Genomic DNA, 24721 nt, shown 5'->3' with positions numbered 1-24721 from the left:
AATTTCCATTAGACAAAGGTGAAATGGATCAATTTCTGCTGCCAAGATAAATCTCACGTTTTACACCGACAGGGTCATTACACAAGCCACATTTCAGGAATAATGTATTTAAAAAGTCCGCCGATAGCGGCCATTTCCCGCTTTCCAATTACCTTAAAGAAAAGCTTATTCTGTGGACAATAAAGCACATTACGGCACAATATGATACAGTCCATAAAGATCAGCGTGTTTGATGAGAGGTTAGCGAAAGCTCAGCATATTTCGGAGGGGATGTCACAACCCCGTAGTTATCGCTGACACCTCGCTGTGCTCGCCATGCAAATGTCCCATTATGCCCAGTCCAAATAGATTAAGAGGCCTGTTCAGAAATAAACAGTTTTTTCCAGTTTTTTTCCCCCTCTGTGGTGAAGGTGGGTAGAGAGAAAGATGGGAGGGGAAGAAGAAGATGGGTTGGTTGGGGGGTGGGGAGTGGATTGACAGGACAGCGAGGTGATGCCAGCGGTCTGGGGCAGGGAGACAACGGAAAAACTCATTAGTTTGCTTCCACCCCAATTCGCCACTCTGCCTTTGACCTTGAGACATCCACTCCCCTCCATGCCCTGCCCACTATCCACTCCCCCACCCACACCTCCCCCCATCTCCTATTTTAGGTGAATTACACTGCAGGGTTTGGATGGGCAGGGAGTCAGAGTGAGAGGGGCCACCGGACGGCAGGAGCAGAATTGGGCTTCCTCCACACTGCAGAACATTTCAACCTGTTTCCTGCAAAAATCTACTTGTTTCAAGAATTTTCTAGAAATTGCTGTCTGTAACCTAAAATAGATTACTACTAATAATACTTGAAACTAATAAATCTGAATTAGAAACAGGTGAAGTATTGATCTTAAAGATTCATTCTTGGACTCGGAAGTAGTTGACAAAAAACACGTGACCTGGAAACCAAATTTCCAGGTCACGTGACCATGGCAACTGAGCAGACTCTAACATGTGGCTGAATAATGCTTGGTAAAAACTAAGTGAGTGGACCTTGTGATTGTTTGTCAAAAAGCTGGAATATTCTAACTGCACTGACAGACTTATTTAAAATAAGGCAAACAGGGGGTGTGGATTTTGAAAAACATGAGCATGAGGGAGCGTGCAATGAAAGGCACTCTCAAGTTGCTTTATGGGAAATGCACTGTAAAATCCAGGGTTTCGGAGTTTGACCCATACTAAAGAAAAGTTAGAAAATTTTGGCATCTGCTGATTTTTACCTTTTCGTCTCTTGTGACTCCCTCAACTTTATGGAAGTGCAATGCCAAATCACTGGAGTTCCCCTTCAAGCAAAATGCATTCTTCGTGGGGTTTTTTTTGCTCTCTACTTTGGGCTTTACTTTAAAGAATTTACTCTAGTACTTTGTGAAGGTATTCATTCTGTTCAACTTTAATTTCAGAAGAAAGTATCTTTTTACTCTGCTAAATATATTTGTAATCACTATTTACTTTGCAGATTGAGTTGTAGTGAATTCATGAGGCATTGCTAAATACTTAATAAACTAAATATACATAGTACTATTAGTGCAGGAGCTGTGAGCCTTTTTTGAATCATCTACTGTAGACTAGCTACTACATTGCATACAAAGTCTGCTTACAGGTAATGGATCAATCATTTATGACAATATGAAAGGGGTCAATCAGCATGATGAGTACTTACTTACTTTTGTTATTCCCAGGAGACTTTTCTGCTAATTTGTCCTTTTACTAAGTAAAGTTTTTCAACTTTAACTTACGTAGTAGAGTCATTTTCCATTGTCATGTTCAGCTTAGTCAAAACCTACCGCCCAATACTGCAACAGGATTAAGTTTGTTTTCTATGTACAAAAGTAAATTCAGTGTCCTTTATTATTGCTCATCTGGACATTTTGACATCACTGTCAGTTTATATTGTTCAGTGATAGTTTAAATCCTGGAATGAAGCAGGAAATAAAAGTCAGATATGACCACAGATTTGGAAACAATTATGGATGTATTTAGTATGAACACAGTGCCTGAAATAGATCCAGTGTGACCACTCCTGGGGAGAAAGGCTGAGAGCTAACCACACTCACTCTCTATATCTCCTTTTCTCTCTGTCTGCGTGGCTGTCTCTTTTCCTCTCCATTATAGAGACAGAACAACCCCTTCTGGTATGAACAAAGTATCTCTCTTTTGTCCTGGCTGCCTTGCTGGCTGGAAAACCAAAGTATCCTCTCTGCCTCCAACCTGAGGACGCATGATGAACGTCTGAGGTATTCATTTAGCATTTTCCGTGCGTGCCAGCATGTGCTGTAGACTCAAAGGGTCGAGATGCCTGCAGAGAGGAGGGAGGAAACAAAAGAAATCATCTGCAGAGATCTTTTCTGTCCCACCAACCACATCCCCCGCTAATGCCAGGAGACATGAAACCCATTATCTTGATGGGATCAGGCAGCATCCATCTTAATACTGGATCGCATATGATGACAATGATGATCCTCGGAGCAACATGCCACCAGCTCGAGAGCTTCCTGGTTGCAGGTTTGGAGCGAATCCCATGAGAAAATTATTTTTTTTTAAAAACCCACTTACAAAAAGGCTCGGCTTGTATCTCAATCTGGTTTAATCCAACTGTGAATTATTAATCAAACAAGATCTGTGTGCCCGTGCGTCTGTCCATCGACGCATCCATTTTTCAGCACCTGCAGGTCCCAATCCTGTCATTTCCTTAATCATAATTTCAGTTATTGCCCTGATCTAATGCACTAACTTTTAATAAATCATACCAGTTGAAACAGCTCCCAAATGGTGTTTTATTTATTATTGGCCTGATGCAGGACCAGTTTGGGGGGTCTCACTTAAGCTCATGCAGGGAGTTGATGTCTTTATGGAGGGCCCAAACAGAGATACCATAGCACCACCTGCTGCCTTTAGAGGGAAGTAGAGTCTCCTCTCTGATTTATTGCGCTGCAGCTGTGTGTCTTTTGTTGTAGCCGCACAGTGAAACAGCAAGTAACAACAACTGGGTTTAGTCTGTGATTTACTGTGCGTAAGTCACTTAGCTGCAAATACAGACATCTGTTTTTGCTGAGATTGACATGGGTGATTTTGGTGTTATTTTATTTGCTTTGAAAAACATGAAAAAGGGAGAGTCCATATGGCTTAGGGGTTAAGGATGCTGACCATATAAAATCTCCACTTTGAGTCTGGCCACCTTTGTTACATTCCTCTTTTCTCATCTTCTCTCAGCACTCTACTGTTAACAAAAGGCAAATTATATTTTAATAAAATACAAAAAGACATCTAAAATGATAATTAAAATGTCATAAATTAAAGGAAATGAAACATTTGTAATTATTCACACTGTAAAATACAAGTTTGACTTGTGCTGCTTAGTGCTGACTGATGAAGATGAGGTTATGATTCTTGCATGTTTTTCAGTCTCATATTTTATTCAGCCCTTCCACAACTGAAAAAGTACAAACAAACGTAAAACAGGGAAAATTGACTATTTCAAATGCGCTTGCTCATGACAAATTTTGTTTTGCTTTTAATATATTTAATACTTTTGTGCATTGTAGCTACATCTGGGGAGATGAATCAAATAAGCAGAATTACATTGAAATAATAATTCTAATGATGTTAATATTTATGGTTATAGCCTACGTGGCCACATACTGTACAGTTAGTGTCTCCTCATCACTGACAGAAAGATTAGATTCATCAGTTTAATGTTTTATCTGAAGCAGCTCATGTTCAGTGGGTGGCCTTATGCTGCTCTGCTGCTGTATGGATGTCCACAGTAGGTACAGAGTGACCTCCACAGGATACAAACAGAACTGCAGCCTGATATCTGTCAGTCAAACCATATCTGAGCAACAAAACCCCAAGAATCAAACCGTTATTCTGTGTTTTTAATTGATCACATGGAGTGGCACTGAATAAGAGTCTGTTAAATTGAACAAGTTTCTCTCTTTACTTTGAAGAGATCCATCAGTTTAATTTTATTTCCAAGTCAGATTTACAAAGCAATTAATTTCCACGAGTTTGATACATTTCACTAAAGAGGCAGTTTGTTGCCCACACTCAGAAAGTTAGGTTCTCATACTTATAAGTAATATCCAAATGAATTCTCTCTTCAGCAGCTGAGTGATAAATAGAGACATTACAAATGACTGCAGTATTTTCTCATAAATCTTCTTGTATAGTTTGACTAAATAGCTACAGAATGAAAACACAAACTACCATTCAGTGCTGTGGTGATTTAATACTGAGGTATGTAGTGATGGAGCTGAGCTCAGCATTAAGTGCCAAATCCCGATTTTTGGGCTCCAATGTTAAACGGTAAATGCTACTTGCTAACATGCTTAGCCTACACTATGTCTCTCAGATTAAATCTAATGCCCTTAAACTGGTATGAATTTTAAATAAAATTATACATTTGTGCATCACTTTGTTTATCACTACAAAAAGTAGGATTTAAAAAATAACCTAGTTATAGAAATCCTGAGTCAAAATTCTGCCAATACACCCCCCCCCCCCCAGAAATTGACTTATCATCAAAAACGAAAATTTATTCTTTTTAACCATTTTATTTATTAATTTCATGCTCAGTTATGATTGTCTAAATGTTATTTCAAAGCCATCTCCACATAACTAGGAATATTATTCTGGTATAGACAGTTTATCAATTCATTTGATTTGGTTTGATTTGGTTTATTTTTACATTTTAAAGACAATTTTCAATGTTTTAACACCTGTCAGTAAAGAAATTGTTACCTGTAAACATTTTAAGTCTAAAAGAACTCAGAATGTAATGCCTCCTCAGGTTATTGAAAAACTAAATAAACAAAAAAACAATACTTAAGCCATGACCAAAGTGTAGCTCCTATACTGGCACAACTGACACTTTTTATAAAATAAAATCACTATGGTGAATTCGCCTGAAATACTTTTTTACAGTACAGTATTTTCCATACTGATGGTTTTATTTTGTAAATGTTTAAGTATAGTTGACATTGGACAATCTATAGAGGAATAACGCTGTATATTGATTTGAATGAATCCTTCATTTAAGCAGGTAAGCAGATATCAGAGACGAAACAATCCTAAATCAGACAAATCAGTATAACTTTTTTTAATACTAAAAAACAGACAAAACAATACTAAAAAGGCCAAAAAGAGCTAACAACAGAGACAATTACAAATGGCATCATTTACCATAGAAATTATATTAGTCCTAAATGTGCTTACAGCAGTCACTCACAGCACTTTGGTCACATACTGTATATTTGAGCTGCTGGATTATGTGGCCTGCACACGAAACAAGTTGTGTTAGGTGAGTTGTTACAAAAAGGCGGAGTGGTAGATGAGTACAAGTAACAATCACAAAAAAGATTTATATAAAGGGTTATGAAAAATACACAATTACATCATTTTTAAAATCTAAATCTTCAAGAAACCAATCTGCGTCCCATGTAACGCTGCAGAAAGAGGATAACTGCAACAGCACATATGCAGGGCTAAGCTACAGACAGTTTTATAATAAAGGGCTTAATTTGGTATTGTTCTGAAAATAACATAGAAAGTACCCTGCATACATACTCTCATAAGCTTAAACATTTTCTCTTAGTGATGAGGATGGACTTACAACTTCTGATCCATTAAGGATTACTAGGAAGTTTCTTCCAGCTGCAAAAAGTGCAACATGTCACAGCAGTTGTTGCTGTTTGAAGGCATTTATCTCATTCCTAGCAGCAGCTAAATGTCCTATAACACCCACCCTGCCCTCCTCCTTAATCCCTTCACTGTTGTAAAAATTGTTTTCGCTTTTCTTTGAAATCCCAGCAGGAATTACAAGAGATAGAACCAGATGTATCTTCTAAGACTAAGAAGGAAAAAAAAGTAAAAGGAAGCAAAGAGATTAAGACTAATGCCTTTCAATATTGTTATACAGATGAAACTCCCCCCCCCCAAAAAAAAGTACAAGGAGACTAAGCAACAATGCCATTTCATTCCCAGAAAGAGCTCAGTGGCCCAGATGCTACGAGGATAGATTCAGACATTAGTGCTGGAACATTTGTTGATGCAACATTTCATTTTTAGTTCTTTAGTTCTAGTTTTTTTTCCGTTTGTGATGCACTGCTTTACATATGGCCTCCGAGCAGAAAAAATAAAGTTGTTGTATGACATTTCTTGCCTAACAATTTGCTTTATATTTGATGTGTTAATTATTTGAGTATTTCTGTGGACAATACACATTAATCAACATGTACATTTTGGGAAACATTAATGCAAATGTCTCAATTTAGCAGCTAATTTGCATCCGTAGTCCCAGCACAATTAAGAGACAAATAAAGATATTTGGAAACCATAAGAATAAAAAATGATGTATTTTTTTGTTGTTGTTGTCCAGATTATCTTAAACAATACAATCAATAATATTTTTAAACAAAATAGATAGAATTCCTAATTTGACATCAACACGATTATGAGTCATTTTCAGACTGTCAATATTGAGATGTAAACTGAATCTATGCTGGAGAGTTGACACTTTTTAAGCAACAACCTAAGGGACTCAGTAACCATGTTTAAAGTACATATGCTGTCTGTCTGTGTTACATTCAAGTTTATTTGATGAGCCTCTATGGGCCTTTTCTTCAGACGGGTATCATTTTACAAAAAGTATGCTAGTCAGTCCGACATTGACATAACTAGCTGAGTGGAAAAACACTGTATCCTAAACCTTCCATGAACATTTGTTTATGAGTACCTACAAATTCAGAAACAGGAATCACAGTTACAGAATCAGGGTTGGAAGTTTTAGGGAGATGGTGAGTCACATTATAAGCCAAATAAGTCACCTAAATTGTTGTTAACAAGGTTTTGAAGCCTCTACACAATAAACTGTACATAAAAAGCTCAACACCAATCCCCATAGTTCACTGTGTGGGCTGATGAATCTGATCTGCTCCAGTTCACCAGCTCATCGAGTTTTTCCAAACTTAAACATTATGGTGAAAACTGAGCTTGTGAGATGTCTTTGAGATGCCACATTCTTACATTGTTTAAGTTGTAGTAATGTTGATTATTAATTTCATTGTTTTGTTTTCTTTGTTGTTCACACTTTTTAGAAAAAAACAATACAACGCGATGCTAGATTAGAGTGACTGTAAAGGTTTCCTAGGTCTGTTTTTATTAATTGAAAAGATAATTTGTAGTTTGTCTCTTCTTTTCACTATGAATCAGTTTTCCCTTATGAACTGTCACCACAGTGATGTTTCAAAACAACCTGACAGGGAAATCTGTCACAAATTCTGTCCTTTTTCTGATGGATCAGTGTAGTCACCCCTGGAAACACACACAAAAAATATTGCTTGACATCTGTGTTTTATGGATGAGCCATCATTGCTTTATGACAGTGGTTCTCAAACAGGGGGATGAGCCCTCCTGGAGGTCATAGAGCCACATGGATGAACAGGGGGAAAATATGGGGGCATGACTTTCTTTGGGTTTTTTTTGAAGGGGGGAGTATGACTTCTATGAAGATCCCTTGAAAATGTCATGAAAGGGTTCCTCAGGGAACCTAACTTGGATCCATAATAGTTATGAACAGAAGAAACGTGTAAGATTCCTTCCCATGAAACCCATCTGGACTAAACGCAATTGTTTTTTTTTAGACATCTCGGTCTTTCTACAGCATTAAATTATTACTGTGTTTCAGTGTAAGACAGGCTCTAACCACATGTTGAAATATAGACACTGAAATGCTGTCCTGTATAATCTTTTCAGTTTCAACCTAGTCTAGACTTTCTGAATGGCAAATCCTTGCTTAATGGGTCAGTATGAATACAAATATTACATTTAGTGTCCACAATCTGTAGCAGAGACAAACCAGATTTAGCATGATTTATTGGTTTTGTTTCCTCATGAGGAGCCTCTTTCTCGGGTTGGTTCTTTTCAGGAACATGTAAACAGAGTATTTTCACACTCTCTCCCTCTGTGACAGTCTGACTTCACCCCCCGCTCGGTGGGAAGAGCAAAGAGCTGTCCCCGGCACTTTGTGTCAAGGCCTGAAGCACGGTCAGCCAGAGACATCCAGACGTCCTCGATGTGAAGAGAAGTGAATGGGAGAGGAAGAGAAACTCTGTGTGACACAGGGGGGGGGGGGGGGAGGAAAAGGCGAGGCCGCATCAGACGACTGCCGAGCTGCATCCAAGTGTCAGTGTCCCAAAATAGTGGCGAGTAACGACCAGACTGAAGAAACAAACAACAGCTCTCAGATCAAGTAAACATCGGCTAACACACAAGACACGACAAACTGTGAAGCCTCCCTCTGTCTTCCGGTCTCGTTAATCAGAGCTGCGGAGAAAGCAATCGGAGGGGACACCCGTCCTATCAGAGGAGGCTGCAGCCGTCTCTCCCCTCCTCTGACCGGGTCCACACAAACACTTTGCCTTCGAAAAAATGTTGACAAGCTCCCTCTGTGCAGTGCTGTGTGGACAAAGAGGACAGAGTCTCGTCTCCAGCAGATGTCTTGTGGCGCCGACTATAAATAAAGCCAATGAGACCAGCCGGCCGCTGACGAGCACAAGCCGCCGCGAGGCCGTGTGAGCTTTGCAAAGGGCCTGTCTAGTCTTGGCACGGCAGGCAGGCTAACATTTGGCGGGCCCTTCGTCAAAGCCTGTGATGCCTGTGAGCTTTGTGTTCAGGGTTTGAGAGGAAAATAAAGGTTTTATCAAAGTTGTTTCCCAGGCCGGGGCAAGTGGGAGAGGAATTGGTGGAAGCTGAGGTGCACGAAAGAAGCTCGGTAGTGAGGCGCCTGATGAAACAAATACATGGATGCAGTAGACAACATGTAATGCATTGTTAATTTCTCTTCTCTGCAGTAACATATAGTCAATTTAGCGCCCGTTTAACATCAGTGAGAAGAAGTATAGCATCTAATTTATTTACCATCACGTAATGTGCCATTAAATGCAGTGCAACAGTCACAGAGGAGCACACCAGTGTAGTCTTGTGTTTCATTGATGACCCTGAAAATCCCAAAGGACATTGGTTGCCCGGGGGCCTGTCTGTCTCTATTTAAACCAGTCTAACAGTGCCTTGTTTGGAAAGGGGAGACTTTCATTTGCAAAGACAGTGTAGGCGCTCTCAATTAAGATGTAATGCAGTGCCATTTTATTGCACATTTCATTGCAGGACACATCCACAGTTAGTGCTTTATGAAAGAAAATATCCCAGGGCGGCCATAAGATGGAACACTTACAGTATCTCGGCGATAATCATCACAAATGAGATATTTAGACACTGATAAAATGGTCCATACCAAAATCACGTCCAGCTCTTACACGAAACATTCAGAGGATAAGTCGGAGCACTTTAATTTCATGTTCCATTACACGCCGCCTAAGCGCACAATTACATCGTGGCACATTTCTCTACATTAAGTCTGACAGAAAAATGGAGGCCAGAAATCAAAGACAAAGATGCAGAAAAAAGGGGCCCTCCAACAGATTGTCACAGTGAATCATTAAGGAATCAGGAAGAAGGTGGTGGGGCGGGAGAAGGGGAGACGTCCTTATGAAAATCCTCCATCAGAGTCCAGAGGTTTCAGTGCATGTGAGAGGTGTGTCCTCTATCATGAATGTACCAGGATCTGATCTTAAATCCTTTTTGGATGAACAGCTGCAGTGACGGCTGTAATCCACTGCGCTATCCTAATAGGAAACCCCCAAAACTCTCATATCAACCATTTCTGACCTTTGTAAAAACAAATATAGCTATAGGGGGTACTGATTGTACATGACTTTACATGACGTGTATTGTAGTCAAAGCTGCACTGAAGATAATCTGTTCTTTCCAAAGGGTGATCAACACCACTGAATGTTGAAGCCAATGTGAAAGCGCTCTAAGCTGAAAAACCTTTAATGGCCACTGGAGCTCCGTACTTAGCACAAATAAATGAGAGTGGTATCCGTGTGGATGGTATCCAACTCTAAGAGTAAAATCACACAGGGTTTCCCCAGGTCACATCAGGGTCAAAGGTCACAGCCTGTGACTCTCCAAAGCAATAAGTTCAACTCTCCTCTCTGTCTGCCCATCTCCTACGCAACCGAAGGTCAAGATTGGCTTTAATTTCTTATAAAGCCTACGTTTTTATGTAGCACGCCATGGTGGTGGTTAAATCACGATGCTGGCCCAAAACCTACCAAGAAGGTTTGATTTCAGATTTGGTTCTGGCACTACATTGTGTCCTCACTCTGTCCACCGCTTTTGCCATTCTGCCATTTGCCATAAATATTGCTGTGTAAGACATCCTGAGTTTCCTGAAACCTTCTGCATTAATAGAGCTGACCAGCTCACAAAAGTTCCTTTATCATTTATCGAGTGTCATATTATACTCCTAGAGAGAAAGTGAATAGGCATATTTCCCAAAATCCCCAAATTCCTTTAAATAGAGTCAAGAAATGATTTTCATGAAGTTGTTGCTGTAATGTTTGAGTTTTAGTTCCGTAGTTGTGGCCATCATCCCTATCACTAAATAACAATATTGTACTCACTAAATAAATTGATGAGATCAGGGAGCAGACACTCAAATTATCTAAACTTAAAGAAAATTTTTTTTTTCACAAACTATCTGTTGTAAACATCCATCACAGTTTATAGATCGATTATGGTACAACACTGACTGACCGTAGTTACTGTAGTTGTGTGCACATAGTTTTCCTGCGCAATGAGGGATTATCAGCAACATTATGGGCGTGCTCATTTGTTTTGTTTTTGTTTTTTTAAATCTGGCTCAACTGTTTGTTTACAAAACTGTCTGATCGTCTGCTCATGTTTCTTGCCCCATGAAACTTGCCCCAGATATTAGCATTTATTTTGGTGAGTGCAATGTTATCATAACTGATAAAAATGGTGGACAAAACTATAAAAAGAAGTTGTAATAAACAGGACTTATTCTATATTGTAGCTTTTTTGTGTCCTGGCAGGGATTTTGAGAATAGCTGTCCCAGTTAGAGGATATCAAGATTGTTTTAAGGAGTATCTGCTTGATTGACAGGGGTCTCAGCCTATCTACAGTAAGATAATCTTGGTGGTTGCGGCTACCTTGTTCCATTGACAATATTTGGATTGCATTGCTTCTGGTCTCCTGAGAAAGATGGCAGCAAGAAGCAAATTCCAGGCTTTAAAACATCATTTTACAAAATGTTATTTTTGCGTGTTTCTTTATCACAAGGGGCAAAAACAACTGAAGTCAGTATATACCAAGAAGAAAAAAAATGGGTAGCTGTTTTATAACTATTTACAAATTCACAGGAAAAGGAGCGCAGATGTCTCAGTCAATGATTGCCTGCCCCATGTACAAGGCTTAGACCTTGTACCTTATAGTCCTGGGTTCAATTCCAGCCCTGGGCCCTTTGCAGCATGTCTTCCCCTCTATCCCTCATTTCCTACTTCTCGCTCTTCTATTCAAATAAAGGCTAAAGAGCCTAAAAAATATAATTTTTAAAGTTTCAGGGGAAAGAAAGTAGAAGGAAAAGACATATTGTACATTTTCCTCTATGTGAATTGGCATCATTTGTAGCAAATAACTGCCACCGTTAAGCCTACAAAATCAATTAATATCTTTGAGCAGTGACTGCAGCAGCAGGAGATTCTCATTGTTTGCCCTTGCACACACAAGTTACTATCTTAACTTGGCAGCTGACACTTTGCCAGAGTGGATGTGCTGAGAGGTGTATTAGAAGTGATAATGAATAACACACTTCCAGTTGAGAATGAGGCAATTAAAGTGGGGTGTAAACAGCAGAGGGAGGACTGAGTGTGACTTCCCTCCTGAGGGAATCCTCCAACATCTCTCACACCTGAGCGGTCTGTGGAGAACGCTCGCTCTGATGAGGATGCCTGATGACAGTTAGCGACAGGAGAATGTAGCACAGTCGCACAGTACAGCTGGATGACAGCCAGGAAACAAGGAGCTGAACTGAACGGCCTGCATTTAACATGGGCCACACCTGAATGTTCCTGCTTGCTTTTAGGTTTTATATTTTATAAATGATGAGGACTTGGAAGAAGTCTGCAGGACATTATATAGCTGTTAAAGGCAAAATAGTGCTTCTTGTGACGAGTACACATAAATCCCATTAAGCATACATTTAATCAAGCAAACTGGTTGCTTCCAGGGAATGAGGGGTTAAAATGCTGACTCTGTAATCCCAATGTCCCCAGTTCAAGGCTGGCTGGACATCTTTGCAGTGTCTCCCCCTCATTATCTGGCAGCTCTGTAGTGTACTTTCTAATAAAAATTACCAATAAACACTTGAGTAAGACAAAAAGTAAGATAATATGGAAAAAGTAATGAATCCCAAATGCTGTTAAAATATTTCAGTGTGCTTGTTCAATAACCACAAAGCTCACAACAAACAACAAGTTAAAGGAACATGGCATAAAGTATTAGTGGAGAAAACAGTTAATTGAAACAGCACTAACAGCATGCAAATAAATATTTCAATATAAAACAGAGATACATTTTAGTGGGCTTCCTATGTCCTGATTTAGCCAGTCAACGTTCAGCTATTCAGACTACAGACAGTAATCATTATGAGTAACTATAATTTTAAGGAAAGGAAAATGAACAGAAACAATTAAATTATTATTGTGTAACTGTTGTGTAACACTGTTGCTTGTCTTACATGTAGATGCAGGCAACTGTTAGAATATTTCAACAAAGGTGATAATAGCTTTTTTAAAAGACATGATTTCAAAGAAAATGTCAAACTCTTGAGCGTTTAAGAATTATGTGAATATTGTTTTTTTTGCCCTAAAAAACGAAATGTGAATGCGTGTGGTGTGGCAATGTAGGACTGATACTCAAATATTGTTTCTTTTAATTTGCTATGTTTTTTTGGTATGTAGGGTGAATTGAGGTGACCTGGGACATTGGGTAATGTGGGAAACCTAAGCTAAAGTGTGTTTAACTCCTGTTCTAATAAAATCTAGTCAAAAGGACGTTAACTAAAGGTTTAGGATGGATGCCATGTGACTGAAATGACAGGACTTCATGGCTTTGAAGTCACACAAATGAGCAGAGCACCTATCAATCAGGAAGCTGCCCTGGGGATTGCATGACCAGGTCAATGACATATAATTCTGACAAGATTTTTTTTAAAGATATAAAAATGTAATAGCCTAAATAAGACAATGTTCCAAAATGCTATATATGTTTGTGATCTAGTGAAGCAACAAAATATGCATCAAAGTGTTGAAAATTCAAACATGTTTTAGTTGTCCCTCTTTATCAAATTGAGAATGTGGGACTGCATGCTTAGGGAAAGCTGGGACAGTCATTTAATAAGTTCTTTAAATGGGGTTAATATGCATTTAGGGACTTCCTGAAGTTGCATACATATATTCAGGGTATATAAGCATAATGCCGGTAGACAAAGGCACAGATCTCGTTACAACTAAAGGCCGGGACCACTGATATAAAGAGTATAAATTATTTTTAAAAAGTCAGGCTTCTTACCTTGCGTTGCCTGACCAAATATGTTTGGGTCTGTTCTTTTAATTCAGGCAGGCCTTGGGCACAGTGGAGGGGTCCATTATTGATGACGTCTCTGGTGATTTGGAGATGTTGTAGCTGAAACTTGATCAACATTGCATTAGTTTTTTTTTTTTATTAATGTAAACATATGTTTACAAATGCGAAGTTCGTATTATAAGCCCCAAAATGGCACAAACTGCACATATACCAAACTGAAAGGTGAGTTTCTTGTTAATGACTTGGCTCTAATCAAAGCGGCATGCTAGCTAGCCTGCTCGGGCAGACTCTGGAATTAGCCACTAGTTGCCACACCGCTTTGAAAATTATGTCATTTTAAGTTTGACTTGGTTAACGGAAGTATTGTTTACCTGCTACGACTTAACTTAATGAATAGTTTCTAGCTCATTTGGTTACTTGTGCATAGTCGGCTTATAATAATTTACAAAGCAAGCCCGTTTTGTCAACAAAATCTCAGTTTTTAAAATCGGTGATGATACAATGCTCCCCTACGTTTAACGTTATGTTACCGTTACATAAACGTTAACTGTTAATGAAACGTTATCCAATTGTATATTAGCATCTACAGACTAGGGGTAGAATCGTCTCGACACAGTGTTGCTTGCAGTATCAGATGCTTATTGGATTAAAGTCCTCTTAAAGAAAGTATTGAGCCATGCTGATGAACGCTTGCTAGCACGTAAGCCCGAAATTTGACATACTACCAAATGGAGTTTGGTGTTAGTGTTTCTTCATACATTCAGAGCAGAGCGTATAAACTGGAGACAGTTAATGTAGGTAACATGTGATTATATACAAGACAAGTCAATGGCTGAGCCTTTAAAACAGCCAGGTAAGGTTAGATAGCAGATATTAGCTCCACTAATTTCTTTGACGGTTCTAATATGGTTAGTTTTTGCTGTGTTCTTCACTTGGTGAATTTAGGATGTCACTAAAGATACAGTTTCAGTAGGTTGGTCACTTGTATTTCTCTTCCACCTGACACTATGACTGGTAGATCAGGCAAACAAGCCACAGCCAAAATGTAACAGCATTTATTTGGTCAACCATGCTATACTGTTTAAAAAGACTTGTTATTTAAGATTAAGCATCCTTTTGGTTCTCAGCTTCAGGTCAGGCCAAGGCAGACTGCTCCAGCCCAGCCATGCCTCAGAAACTCCAGAAGAACCCCCAGACTTCACACTACATTGAGCTAGGAGGTTATCAGTATTGGCCTGTGCTGGTGCCCCGAGGTATCAGACTGTACACCTACGAACAGATCCCACTGTTTCTGAGGGAGAACCCCTACATCACAGATGGATACAGAGCCTACCTGCCCTCCAGACTGTGCATTAAGAGGTGAGACGCACTGGAGAGAACTGGAGATCTTGGCATTTTGCATGTTCATACAGCATGAAAATGTTTGAACTGAAGTACTTAGGGCTGTGCAGTTGAGATTACTGATCTCAGTATGTAGTGAAAGATGTGTATGTTTGTAAATCCTCTGTGCAGCCTCTTCATTCTGTCCAATGAGACGGTGAATATCTGGAGCCATCTGTTGGGCTTCCTGCTCTTCTTCTGTGTTGGGGTGTACAACATGGCCTCAGTACTGCCTGCCGTCGGTGCCTCCAGAGAGGACTACGTCATCTACTCCATTGGAGTTTTCTGCTTCCAGGTACAGAACTAAGTTTTCCAGTTTACTAAAACCATGACGGTCTGATCAGATGACTCGTTGATGGGTTACGAACCCATTAGTTGACTGATATTACAGTAAGGCTGTGCTGTGGTTAAGATTGCAGCTGTCATCCATAATGTTTTTTTTAGCTCTTAGAGTGTTAATTTGCCAGCACAGTAATAGTGCCTCTCCTAAGTCAGCTATTCTCAAATGTTGATCAGCTTGTTGGGTCAGATCTGTGCACTTAATGCTGCCAATAACGTCTCTCTAATGTAGAAGCAGGAAAATGGGAGTGCCTGAACCAGTGGTGTCACATCATGTGGATAGTTGAGCTTTTTCCCAGTGTTGCAGCGGATTCTTCTTTCAGCACAACTTTCATCTTTCATATCATTAAAACCTGATATTGAATACCTCTGGAAAGTTACACATAACAGGTTGTTGTATTTAGTTTGTGTCAGATTTCAGGTTTAAGTGTAAATACGTCTATCTAATAACAAAACATGAACTCATGAATGATTACTTTTTTTAGACCAAATTCTAACAATTTGTTGTTAATTGAATAAGATATTTCAGGTCTGTTTCTGTCATCTTTACGTTTAAGTTTACCAAGACAGGACTTATTTTACATTATGCTGTGCGTTCCAATCTCAATAACACCAAGCTTTCTCCTTGCGTTGAGCAATGTGGTGATAGCAAATTAATCAAATATCTTGGAAACTGAATATGTGGCAATTGCACGGTGTTACCTTAATCTGAGTGGCTACAGAAGGACATCAGACCTTATCCAAAATATTGGCAGTTATTCTCAACAAATAAAATAAAAAATCAGTCCAGCAGTTGGCTGGATGAGGCTTGATAACCAGAGTATTCAAGCCCAATTTAAAAAATAACATGAGTCTATAAAAAAAGGCAGGCTTTTGAGATGAAAATGTTTAGGAAACCTCTCGTTAAATCAGAAATATTTTTCTACTTGTTATCTTGTTGTGCTTATCACATTCTTTGCTGTTGTAAAACCTGACACCCCTCTTGTCGTCACCTCTGGACTATATCCCCCTCAGCTGTGTATGCTGTGCTCAGTGGGTTATCACATATTCTGTTGCCACCGCTCGGAGAAGACCAGCCGCCGCTGGATGGCGCTGGACTATGCAGGGGTTTCTATCGGCATCCTCGGCTGCTACGTCCCTGGAGTCTTCTACACCTTCTACTGCAATAATGTAAGTTTACCTTCAGCCTGGAGTTCACTTCTCTGATTTGTCTCCCTGCATGCCAGTTAATTTTAAGTGTTCTTTATATTGACAGCGTAGGTGGTAAATCAGAAAATTCATCAGATACTTTACCCCTCAGCAGATCAGATAAGATCTGATAGACGTAATTGATCCCACACAGGGAAATTGAGCATCTACTGTACACAAATGAAGCATGAAAAAATAAATTGCACTTGAAGGAATCAAATCAGATAGAAGATAAGCCGATAAGGAGTCTCGTACCTGCAGACAGCAGTAACAGATTTCTGGTTAAATATCATCAGCGTTTGCTTGAAGACCAGTGCTATTTCGTGACTGAACTAAATCATCTCTCTCCTGAGCTTGACTTTACAAGAGTTGATGTGTCACTGTGTGTCTGTCTGCCGAAACATTTGCACAAATTATTACATTTAGTCGGTTAGGGATTCAACAGAAAAAGCATTAGACAGATTAGTCACTTCCTTTGTCATCTGAACCCTTATCTCTTCATGCAGCAGAGTACACAGTGTTCCTCTGGAACTGCATCCAGTGCGTCAGTCAGTTTAAATCCTTAAAAACTGCTAAATGTGAAAAGCTGCCCTCCAATCCTCTGTGACTCCGTTACGCTCCGCCGCAGTTTATGTGTAAATGGCTTATTGTCCTTGATGAGTCACCAAACTACACTGTTTCATATACCGTCTGCACATATGTACTCACTACTGAGTTCATATTTCTTCTCCTAACCCTTCTATGATCTCAGAAAAACTGTCAGACTGCTGTGGCTCAGACTTTTTTTTTTCCGTTTGGTACAAATACTTAACAATAGCAATTCAGTCTGCCATTGTGTTCTTGTTCTCGTGTTTCTTGTTGGGGAGGGGGTTTGCTTTGTTTTGTCTTAACCAGTCAGTAGTGGCCTGCCCATGTATCCATCCATGCGTGTTGATTTTTCTGTTGCTGTTTTACATGGGTGTCATTAGCAAGCTATGCAGGAAGTTGATATTGATGTTCTAGGACTTCCATTGGTACCACAAAATAATCAAGATTTGATGCTCAGCTCTATTTGCTGCTCGTATCGTTGGCGAGCAGAGTTTATTGAGGCTTATTTTACTATTCCAGTCATTGCAGCTTAATGCACATTATGGATAATGTAAATATCTTTTATGTGAGCTTTACTGCACGCGTCAACGCTCTAACATCTAACCACCATACTCCCTGGAGACTTTCTCGCTCAGCATCCCCAGCCTGAGAGGCAGTAATTGAATAAAGCTGAAGTGGAGCCCACAGTCTGGCTCTGCTGATTGACTCATTGTTCCTGGTGAATAAGCAACATGACACCTTTGCTGCACTCGCCGTTTGGAAAACAGCCTCTGATGACACAAGCCTGTTCCTTATTCCAGCCGCCCACCACCATGTTAGATTTATTTTTTTTATTCCTGGTTATACTTCTTTTAATTTAATTTTTTTTTTTACTCATGAAGTATTTGGCTGTGCTGCGTACTGTTCGCTTTCCCCCGCATATTGGAAGCACCGGGTTATTTTGCCCCCAGAACGCAGCTGAAATCTGCTCCAGCCCAAACCAGATGGCTGCGTTCACGGAGCGGTCCGTCACTCCTGTTCCCCACCATATGACGTTCGCAAGTCTGGGAGCTGTCTCAGCTAAGGGGCCCCCTCTCCCCGTCCTTGCCAAGACTAGGGCTCCGCTTCTGGGTGGCTCCACTCCTGTGGTAAGCCAAGTCCCTAAAGAAAAACTGATTTTTATATTTAGCCATTCAAACTCTGTCTCTTCGAGTGTTTTAGAAATGCAGATTTGGAGGAGAGAACATAATGTCTGTTAAGAAAAGAGCCTAAAAAAATTGGCTGGAGCCGAGCGGGGCCTTATTCCTGGTGCAAATTTATTCACTGTGAAATTCAGCAGGACTCGTTACATGAGGACGTGTGACTGGACGGAGGCCTACATCCACACAAATGGACAGAAGGGACTGAGACGAGGCTGTCCAGACTGTGCACAGTTACTTATAGAAGTTTAAGTAACTGTGAGGACTCAGTGTAGGTTTGGTACGATTAAAAACAGTTGGAGTGGAGACCTTTTTTTAGCACATGCATAGATCTTCACTGATTGAGGACGTTTTTTCGTTAGCTGCCTATGTACGTAAAACAAACCCATACGTGATTTGGTAGAGATCAGACAAGCGTAGGCGTTAAGTAAACTAAGAAATCCTCAAGTAATTTGCATCACAGAAAGTTTATGGCTTCAGCAAACAGTTATTTTTATTCTTGACCAGTCTTATTTTTTTAATGAATTAAAGATCAGAAAATTGTGAAAAATGCTCATCACAAGTCCCCAAAGCGCAAGGTGAAAACTTGGGTAAAGCTCAAAAATAGTTTTTTTTTTTGTCTAACAGTCTAAAACCCAAAGATATTAAGTTTACAATGAGATGAATCCAATAAAAGCGACAAAACCTCACATTTGACAAGCCGGTCAACTGATTAGTTGACAAATTGTTTCAGTCCTAACAAAGAAGAAGTTGAAATCAAGATGCAGTGCAAAAGAGAGTAAGTAAAAATAATAATAATGAAATCTATTTTAAAACACGTGGTCATGACAACCTTAATAAGCCAAATAAACATCATGAATCACAGGAATAAATCCCCAATGGAAGTGTTCTGATTGTGTAATAGTGGGTTTCTCTGTGCTGCATGTTCATTCACAGGTTAATACAGCAGTCCAGTGCGCAAAACATACATACATTTTATTAGGTTTACAATTTCACTGAGCTTAAAAATCATCGTGGTGGCCCTTTATTTCATTTCTGCTTTTTTAAAATGGTCTTGAATTCATTTTTGCGTACGTCTGAAAGGTTTTAGTTCGATTCAGTGGGTGTGGTATTACTAATGCTGGGGGGGCATAAATCTGTTTACACAGTCACATTGTGGGGATTGGGCTTCCTTAAAGGATGTGGTGAGGTAAATCATTTCATTTTAGGGTGAAGACTTGGTTTAGGATTAGGGTAATTTTTAGGCAAGTAGTGTTTAAGATTAGGGTAAGTCTCCGGGGAACAAATGCATGTCAATGTAATATCCCCGAAAGTGGTGGAAACACGACTCTGTGTGTGTGTGCGTGCGTGCGTAACGTTGTAGTTTTGCCTGTACCTGCCTCATGTAAAATGTACTCCCTTTATAGGAAATGTGAGAAGCATCCGCGTGTTCCCTGTGAACAGGAAGGGAATGTGTAACTGTGTAGACAGTGATTTGACCTTTGACCTTCCTGTCCCTGCAGTACTGGCGGCAGGTATACCTGGTGACGGTGCTGGCCATGATCCTGGCCGTCTTCTTCGCTCAGATCCACCCTCATTACCTCAGCAAGCAGTGGAAGCAGCTGCGCTCGCTCATCTTCTGCTCGGTGGCCGGATACGGCCTCATCCCCACCGTCCACTGGATCTGCATCACCGGAGGCTTCTCCTCAGAGCTCGTCCAGGTGAGCACGCTCTTCTCCAGTACACCAGGCTTTACTCACCAAACCAGTTTCAGCTACCATGCCTTTGTTGGAGTGGTAAATTATTTTGGCTGCCTTAATATTTCTGCAGTTGTGTAACTGCTATTCTTAAGTTTTCTTCCCTAATGTGGCCAGTCCCTAAAAGAGGAGCAACTCTTGCCAATATTTCAACTCAGACAACCGGGTGCTGTAATGTTTACGGTTGTTGATGTCTTTGACAAAGTTTTGTTGCACACAGTCATCAGCTGATATTTTGTTAACTTGTTGCACATGATGTTTTGTAGCTGCTGTTCAGTTTTGTCCACACACCGGTTAAATAAATGTTTCTTTCCTTCAGGCTTTTGTCCCTCGAGTCCTGGGGATGTACTTCCTCGCCGCGTTAGCTCTCATTTTCTACGTTTCAAAAGTTCCTGAACGCTACTTCCCAGGTGAGCCTTTCAGTTATTCAGAGCAACTATTCTCAGTCACGCTGTTCTTCACCCGTAATCGAATGACAGTCCGGAATGATTTACACATGCATAGTTGATCAGAAGTTATCAATATTGTAAAATACTAACCATTGCGATGTTCAGTGTTGAAGATTTTGTTTCATTTAGAATGGTAATTTTAAGCATTAGCATCTCCTTCTTGACTCATTTAAAGTATTTCTAGAGCTGAAACGTGTGTACGCACGCTCGTCTTCTCTAGTGTTTGCCAGATCTTGACATATTTAGGTTGCACTTCAGCCTTCTGAAGGATGTTGTAGACCGATGATCAACTACAACTTCAGATCAGTTATAAAATTGTCTGATTTGTTTGTAATAGTAAGGATTTTGTTAAAGAACCTGTCTTTACAACGGTATAGATAGTATTACATTCCAAAACACAGATATTTCGGTGTGTTTTTGTCAGACTCTAGTTTCATTTCCTGCTCTTTTCCACTTCTGTGACGTTGCTGCAGGTCAGCTGAACTACCTGGGCTCCAGTCACCAGGTGTGGCACCTGCTGCTGGTGCTGATGTTTTACTGGTGGCACCAGTCGTCATGCTTCATCATGGCGTACAGACACAGCCAGCCCTGCCCCGACGCCCCTCAACACACCTAGGACGCTGCGACCACAAACTCTGTTTAACTGTAAGCAGCACAATTACTTTAAAGCTCTAAGAAAGTATTTTATGTCTTCCTAGTTTATACGGTTTCTCACCTATTCTGAACACATCTTGTGTTAATATTATAGTTACACACAATAGCTTTGGCATTAGTGCACGGATTCTCATTCAGTGGTCCTCATTGAATTAGAACATAAAGCCTGCAGCTGTTAAAGGCCGTGTAGATTTCAACAGAACCTTGAAAGTTTAGTTATTGGCCTGACTTATCAGTGATTTCAGGTTCTTGCAAATTTCACATTCAGATGACACCTGGCCACAGCGGCAGATGGATTTTAAGAACCATCCAGCTGTCATCATTAGGGTTGCAAGCTTTTTGATAGTAGTGTTTTTTTTTTTTTCTTCTTAAGTTTATATAAATAGGGACAGATACAAAAACATAGATAAACTTTGACAGTCATCTGATGTGTGTATCATAGTGTTTTTAGCTAAAGCTAATTCACGACACTTGTCCCTAGTAGGGCTTTTTGATAAAAAAATAAAGTTTAACAAAAAATAGATGAAGTACAATGGAAGAAAATACAAAAAGGATAGAAAATATACAGATTGGGCAACATGTAAAGACTAAATATGAGAGCAGTATTGTTCCTGAATTAACCACGATTTAGTGGGGGGGTTTTTTTGAAGGAGGCTAATGTCGGGATACATTTCAAGTGATCTGGCAGAGAATTCCATAATTTTGCCCCTTTTACCAAAAAAGCCTGGGCAAATGATGTTCTTCGAAAAGGGATACTACAATTGCCTTTTGACGCTGATCGGGTCATGGATCTGGTACTTTGCTGTCTTGTTATTGTTTGGCAAAGCGGTGGTGGAGCAGCGTCATTTAAACATTTGAAGACCAGTTTAACCAGATGCAGGGAGATAAAATTAGCAAAACTTAAAATCTTATATTTACTTTGAATTTGGCAGTGATGATACCTTATTCTCTTCTTGTCCAGATTTTAAGGCTCGGTTATAAAGTTCTGCTATAACCGCAGTTTCTGTACCAGTTACTTTGGAAATATATATATTAATTTCTATAAAACTCTTTTCATTTGTTCATTTGTCAAAATAAGTCCAAGTTCCTAAATGTTGTGTAAACATAAGCAGCTGTACTAGAAATGTAAATAAAATAACCTTAAAGTAGGTTGTTAAAGCTGGCATCAAATGTCTATTTGTAAATGTTCTATTCTTCAGTATCTGGTACAGACACAGTACTGAGGTTTGTTACTCAGCCCAAATTATTATTTTATTAGTTTGTTCTGTCACTGTTTAAACCAGTCTTTTCTCTCTTTAGGTTGGTGGATAGCCGCAGCGTATTCTAGGATACACAGGTGGAAGAAGGCAGCAAGACAACCCTTCAGTCCATCTTAGTGTCACCACAGATGGACACATTCCTACCTGCAAGTGTCTTCAGTCCAGTCGACCTGCGAGTCTCTGTAAGCGGGAATCAGACCTGTGACCTCCAGGATGGGAGGTGACGCATGTCTAAGTAAGCTGTCACAGTGGCTGAACCACGTTTTCTTTACCACATCATCGCCAACAAAACACAAACTGCAGCCAGAATTTGAGGCATCTGCACTGCGTTTAAATTGACATAACTTTAAAAGCGGCTTCCATCTCAGATGCAGCCGCAAAAAATAAGAACTCAAATCATCAAGGCTGGCAAGTTTAGTCAAGTAGCCTTTTGGTTTTTTTTTTAATAAGAGATTGCATGTTTCTGCAAGTGCCTGTTAATGAAACATCATGTAGCTCTTGTTATATTAAATTAACGTATGGACAGTTTTGCTCCTAGAATGTCCCCAGTTTTCAACTTATTCACTTACTTTTAAAGGTTTATAAGCCAGTGGTCCTCAATCTGAAAAGCCCCACATCATCCGTTTAGAATTTAGCTCAATTTTATGATAATGCTTTTAGTTGTAAAGAATCCTTTTTTAAAAATAGGCCTTTAAAAGGGAAAATGAAATGTTTTAGGTGTTACGCTAAAAGAATGTGTGGATGTAAGTAAACAAATCATTTACAGTGTCTGCTGATCTACACTCAACCCATTTCTAATAATTTTTTTCTAGAGCTATTAAATAAGTTGTTTGTGGGGAAACTGAGGTATGTCTTACTGAAAACAAGCAAGAACTAACAGTATCTTTCCACACAATTAATGTTTAGATAGAAAGACCAAAGACTCAAAGCTCAACGTGTTGTTGTTAAGTGTGTGAAGTATTGGCGTTTCCGCTGAGTGAGACAAACAGATTGTTAGTCCCAGGATGGCGAAATGTGCTTAGTCTAAATACAGGTATGTTTTGAGTCATTTAAAAAAAGAAAAAGTCAAACATTTCTGATTCCAGCTTCTTAAGTGTGATTTTTGGTTTCTTTACTTCTCTGACAGTAAATTGAATCTATGTGTGATGTGGACAAAACGAGACGTCATCTTGAGCTTTGGGGAACACAGATCGACATTTTTACCCTTTGCTATAGACTGAACAACTTATCCATTAATTGAGAATATAATTGGCAGATTCATTGCAGCCCTATTAAAAACTGTGTGGAATCCCTGATATACCAGATAATTATTGTTTAATTGTAAGTTATGTCCCTCGTGTCTAATTTTTTTATTTTCCAGCCCTGAAAGTTGAGGCTTATTAAAACGGCAAGTGGGTCCGTTTTTGGATGTTGAAGAGTAGCTCGGCCTCTAGGGGCTGCTAGTGGAGCATTTATTTTTTAGATTTACTACATCATGTCTACATTGTCTCAAGATGTAGCATCACCATCTTTTTCAGTAAGAATTTCAGTCTCCACTTCTCCATTTCCCATCTCATCAGGGTGCTCAAATCAATGGATTTATTCTACCTGTGGGCATTTTTTAAGTGCGTTACTGTCAAGTTAAAATTTGTTTGAAACTGGGACAGTGTTTTATGTAGAAATTACAGCACTGATTTGGCAAAAGTATCAGCATGCATTGCAGTTCATATTGCAACTGTGCAGCCCTGTTATCTACTGTAGATTCAGAGGACTTTACTACTTCGCTGTCTGTCTCCTTAGACTTTACACTTTATTTTTGAAAATAGCTTTTTCTGCCTAAACGAGAGACTCTAACTCGGATAAGTGTTTTCAGACACTTTTTCTCAAGCTCATTTGGGGTTATGTGCAATGTTAAAGGTCAATTATTGTTTTGTAATTTAACTGTTTCATTCTAAAATGCAACACATCCATGTTGGAAAGAAGTCATCATAACTGAATTGCTCAAACATAAATGTTGGAATTTTCTCAAATGTTACAGTTGTGTATGCAAGTCTTGATGCTTAAAACTTAAACATTAGCCGTTTTGTTATTGGCACTGAATTACGATAGATGTCCAGTTAAATGGTAGCTGTCTCATTTTGGAATGAAAGTCATTAGTTTTCTGTGTGAGGTTTAAGTTTTAGAAAAATGTTCTCTGGTGTTATGATTTCAGACTTCTTTGTTTGTTCTGTATTTAAATTATTATGAACCTGCTCTGTACAGTCTGTAATCTTTAAAACATTTTGTCTTTGATAAGTTGAGATATCAACTGTGTCTAAGACTCATTTTGCAGAAGCCGAAACTTTGTATTTTGTATTGTAGTTTTGACTTTTCATACCTGAGCAATCAAGCTGCTGAACTTGACTCTAAATAAAATTAACCCTGTACTGTT

At 39.4% G+C, this 24721-nt stretch overlaps 1 protein-coding gene and 1 long non-coding RNA gene across 6 annotated transcripts; one reads left to right on the top strand and one right to left on the bottom strand.

Moving 5' to 3' along the window:
• Positions 1–1918: 1918 nt before the first annotated feature.
• On the bottom strand, positions 1919–14220 carry LOC123960608. The gene is made up of 3 exons (XR_006822552.1): positions 13912–14220; positions 13526–13645; positions 1919–2329 (listed from the first exon to the last, which is right to left on the bottom strand). It is a non-coding gene; the product is annotated as an uncharacterized LOC123960608 (long non-coding RNA).
• paqr3a (progestin and adipoQ receptor family member IIIa) lies at positions 13604–24721 on the top strand. 5 transcript variants are annotated; one of them, XR_006822551.1, is made up of 9 exons: positions 13604–13762; positions 14668–14899; positions 15053–15215; positions 16274–16429; positions 19716–19913; positions 20269–20359; positions 20872–21043; positions 22352–22546; positions 23438–24721. XR_006822551.1 is itself a non-coding variant. In XM_046035448.1 (8 exons), the coding sequence occupies exons 1-7, from the start codon at positions 13702–13704 to the stop codon at positions 21012–21014; spliced, it is 1044 nt and encodes a 347-aa protein (XP_045891404.1). In that variant the 5' UTR covers positions 13604–13701; the 3' UTR covers positions 21015–21043; positions 22352–24721. The 5 variants fall into 5 exon arrangements, 4 of the variants coding, with proteins under 4 accessions (XP_045891404.1, XP_045891406.1, XP_045891405.1 ...); XM_046035448.1 differs by having other exon boundaries at positions 22352–24721; XM_046035450.1 differs by lacking the exon at positions 13604–13762 and adding an exon at positions 14028–14240 and having other exon boundaries at positions 22352–24721.

The sequence above is a fragment of the Micropterus dolomieu genome, linkage group LG21, assembly GCF_021292245.1.
Source record: "Micropterus dolomieu isolate WLL.071019.BEF.003 ecotype Adirondacks linkage group LG21, ASM2129224v1, whole genome shotgun sequence".
Lineage (NCBI taxonomy): Eukaryota > Metazoa > Chordata > Actinopteri > Centrarchiformes > Centrarchidae > Micropterus > Micropterus dolomieu.
The sequence above is the reverse complement of the archived record's forward strand: the minus strand, read 5'-3'. Positions and strand labels throughout refer to the sequence as shown.

Excerpts from the sequence above, each read along its gene's own strand:
- paqr3a (XM_046035448.1), top strand. The coding sequence starts at position 13,702 with ATGCGAAGTTCGTATTATAAGCCCCAAAATGGCACAAACTGCACATAT. Across the intron at positions 15,216-16,273 it reads TTGGAGTTTTCTGCTTCCAG|CTGTGTATGCTGTGCTCAGT; the intron begins GTACAGAACTAA and ends TATCCCCCTCAG. Across the intron at positions 19,914-20,268 it reads TCTCCTCAGAGCTCGTCCAG|GCTTTTGTCCCTCGAGTCCT; the intron begins GTGAGCACGCTC and ends TCTTTCCTTCAG.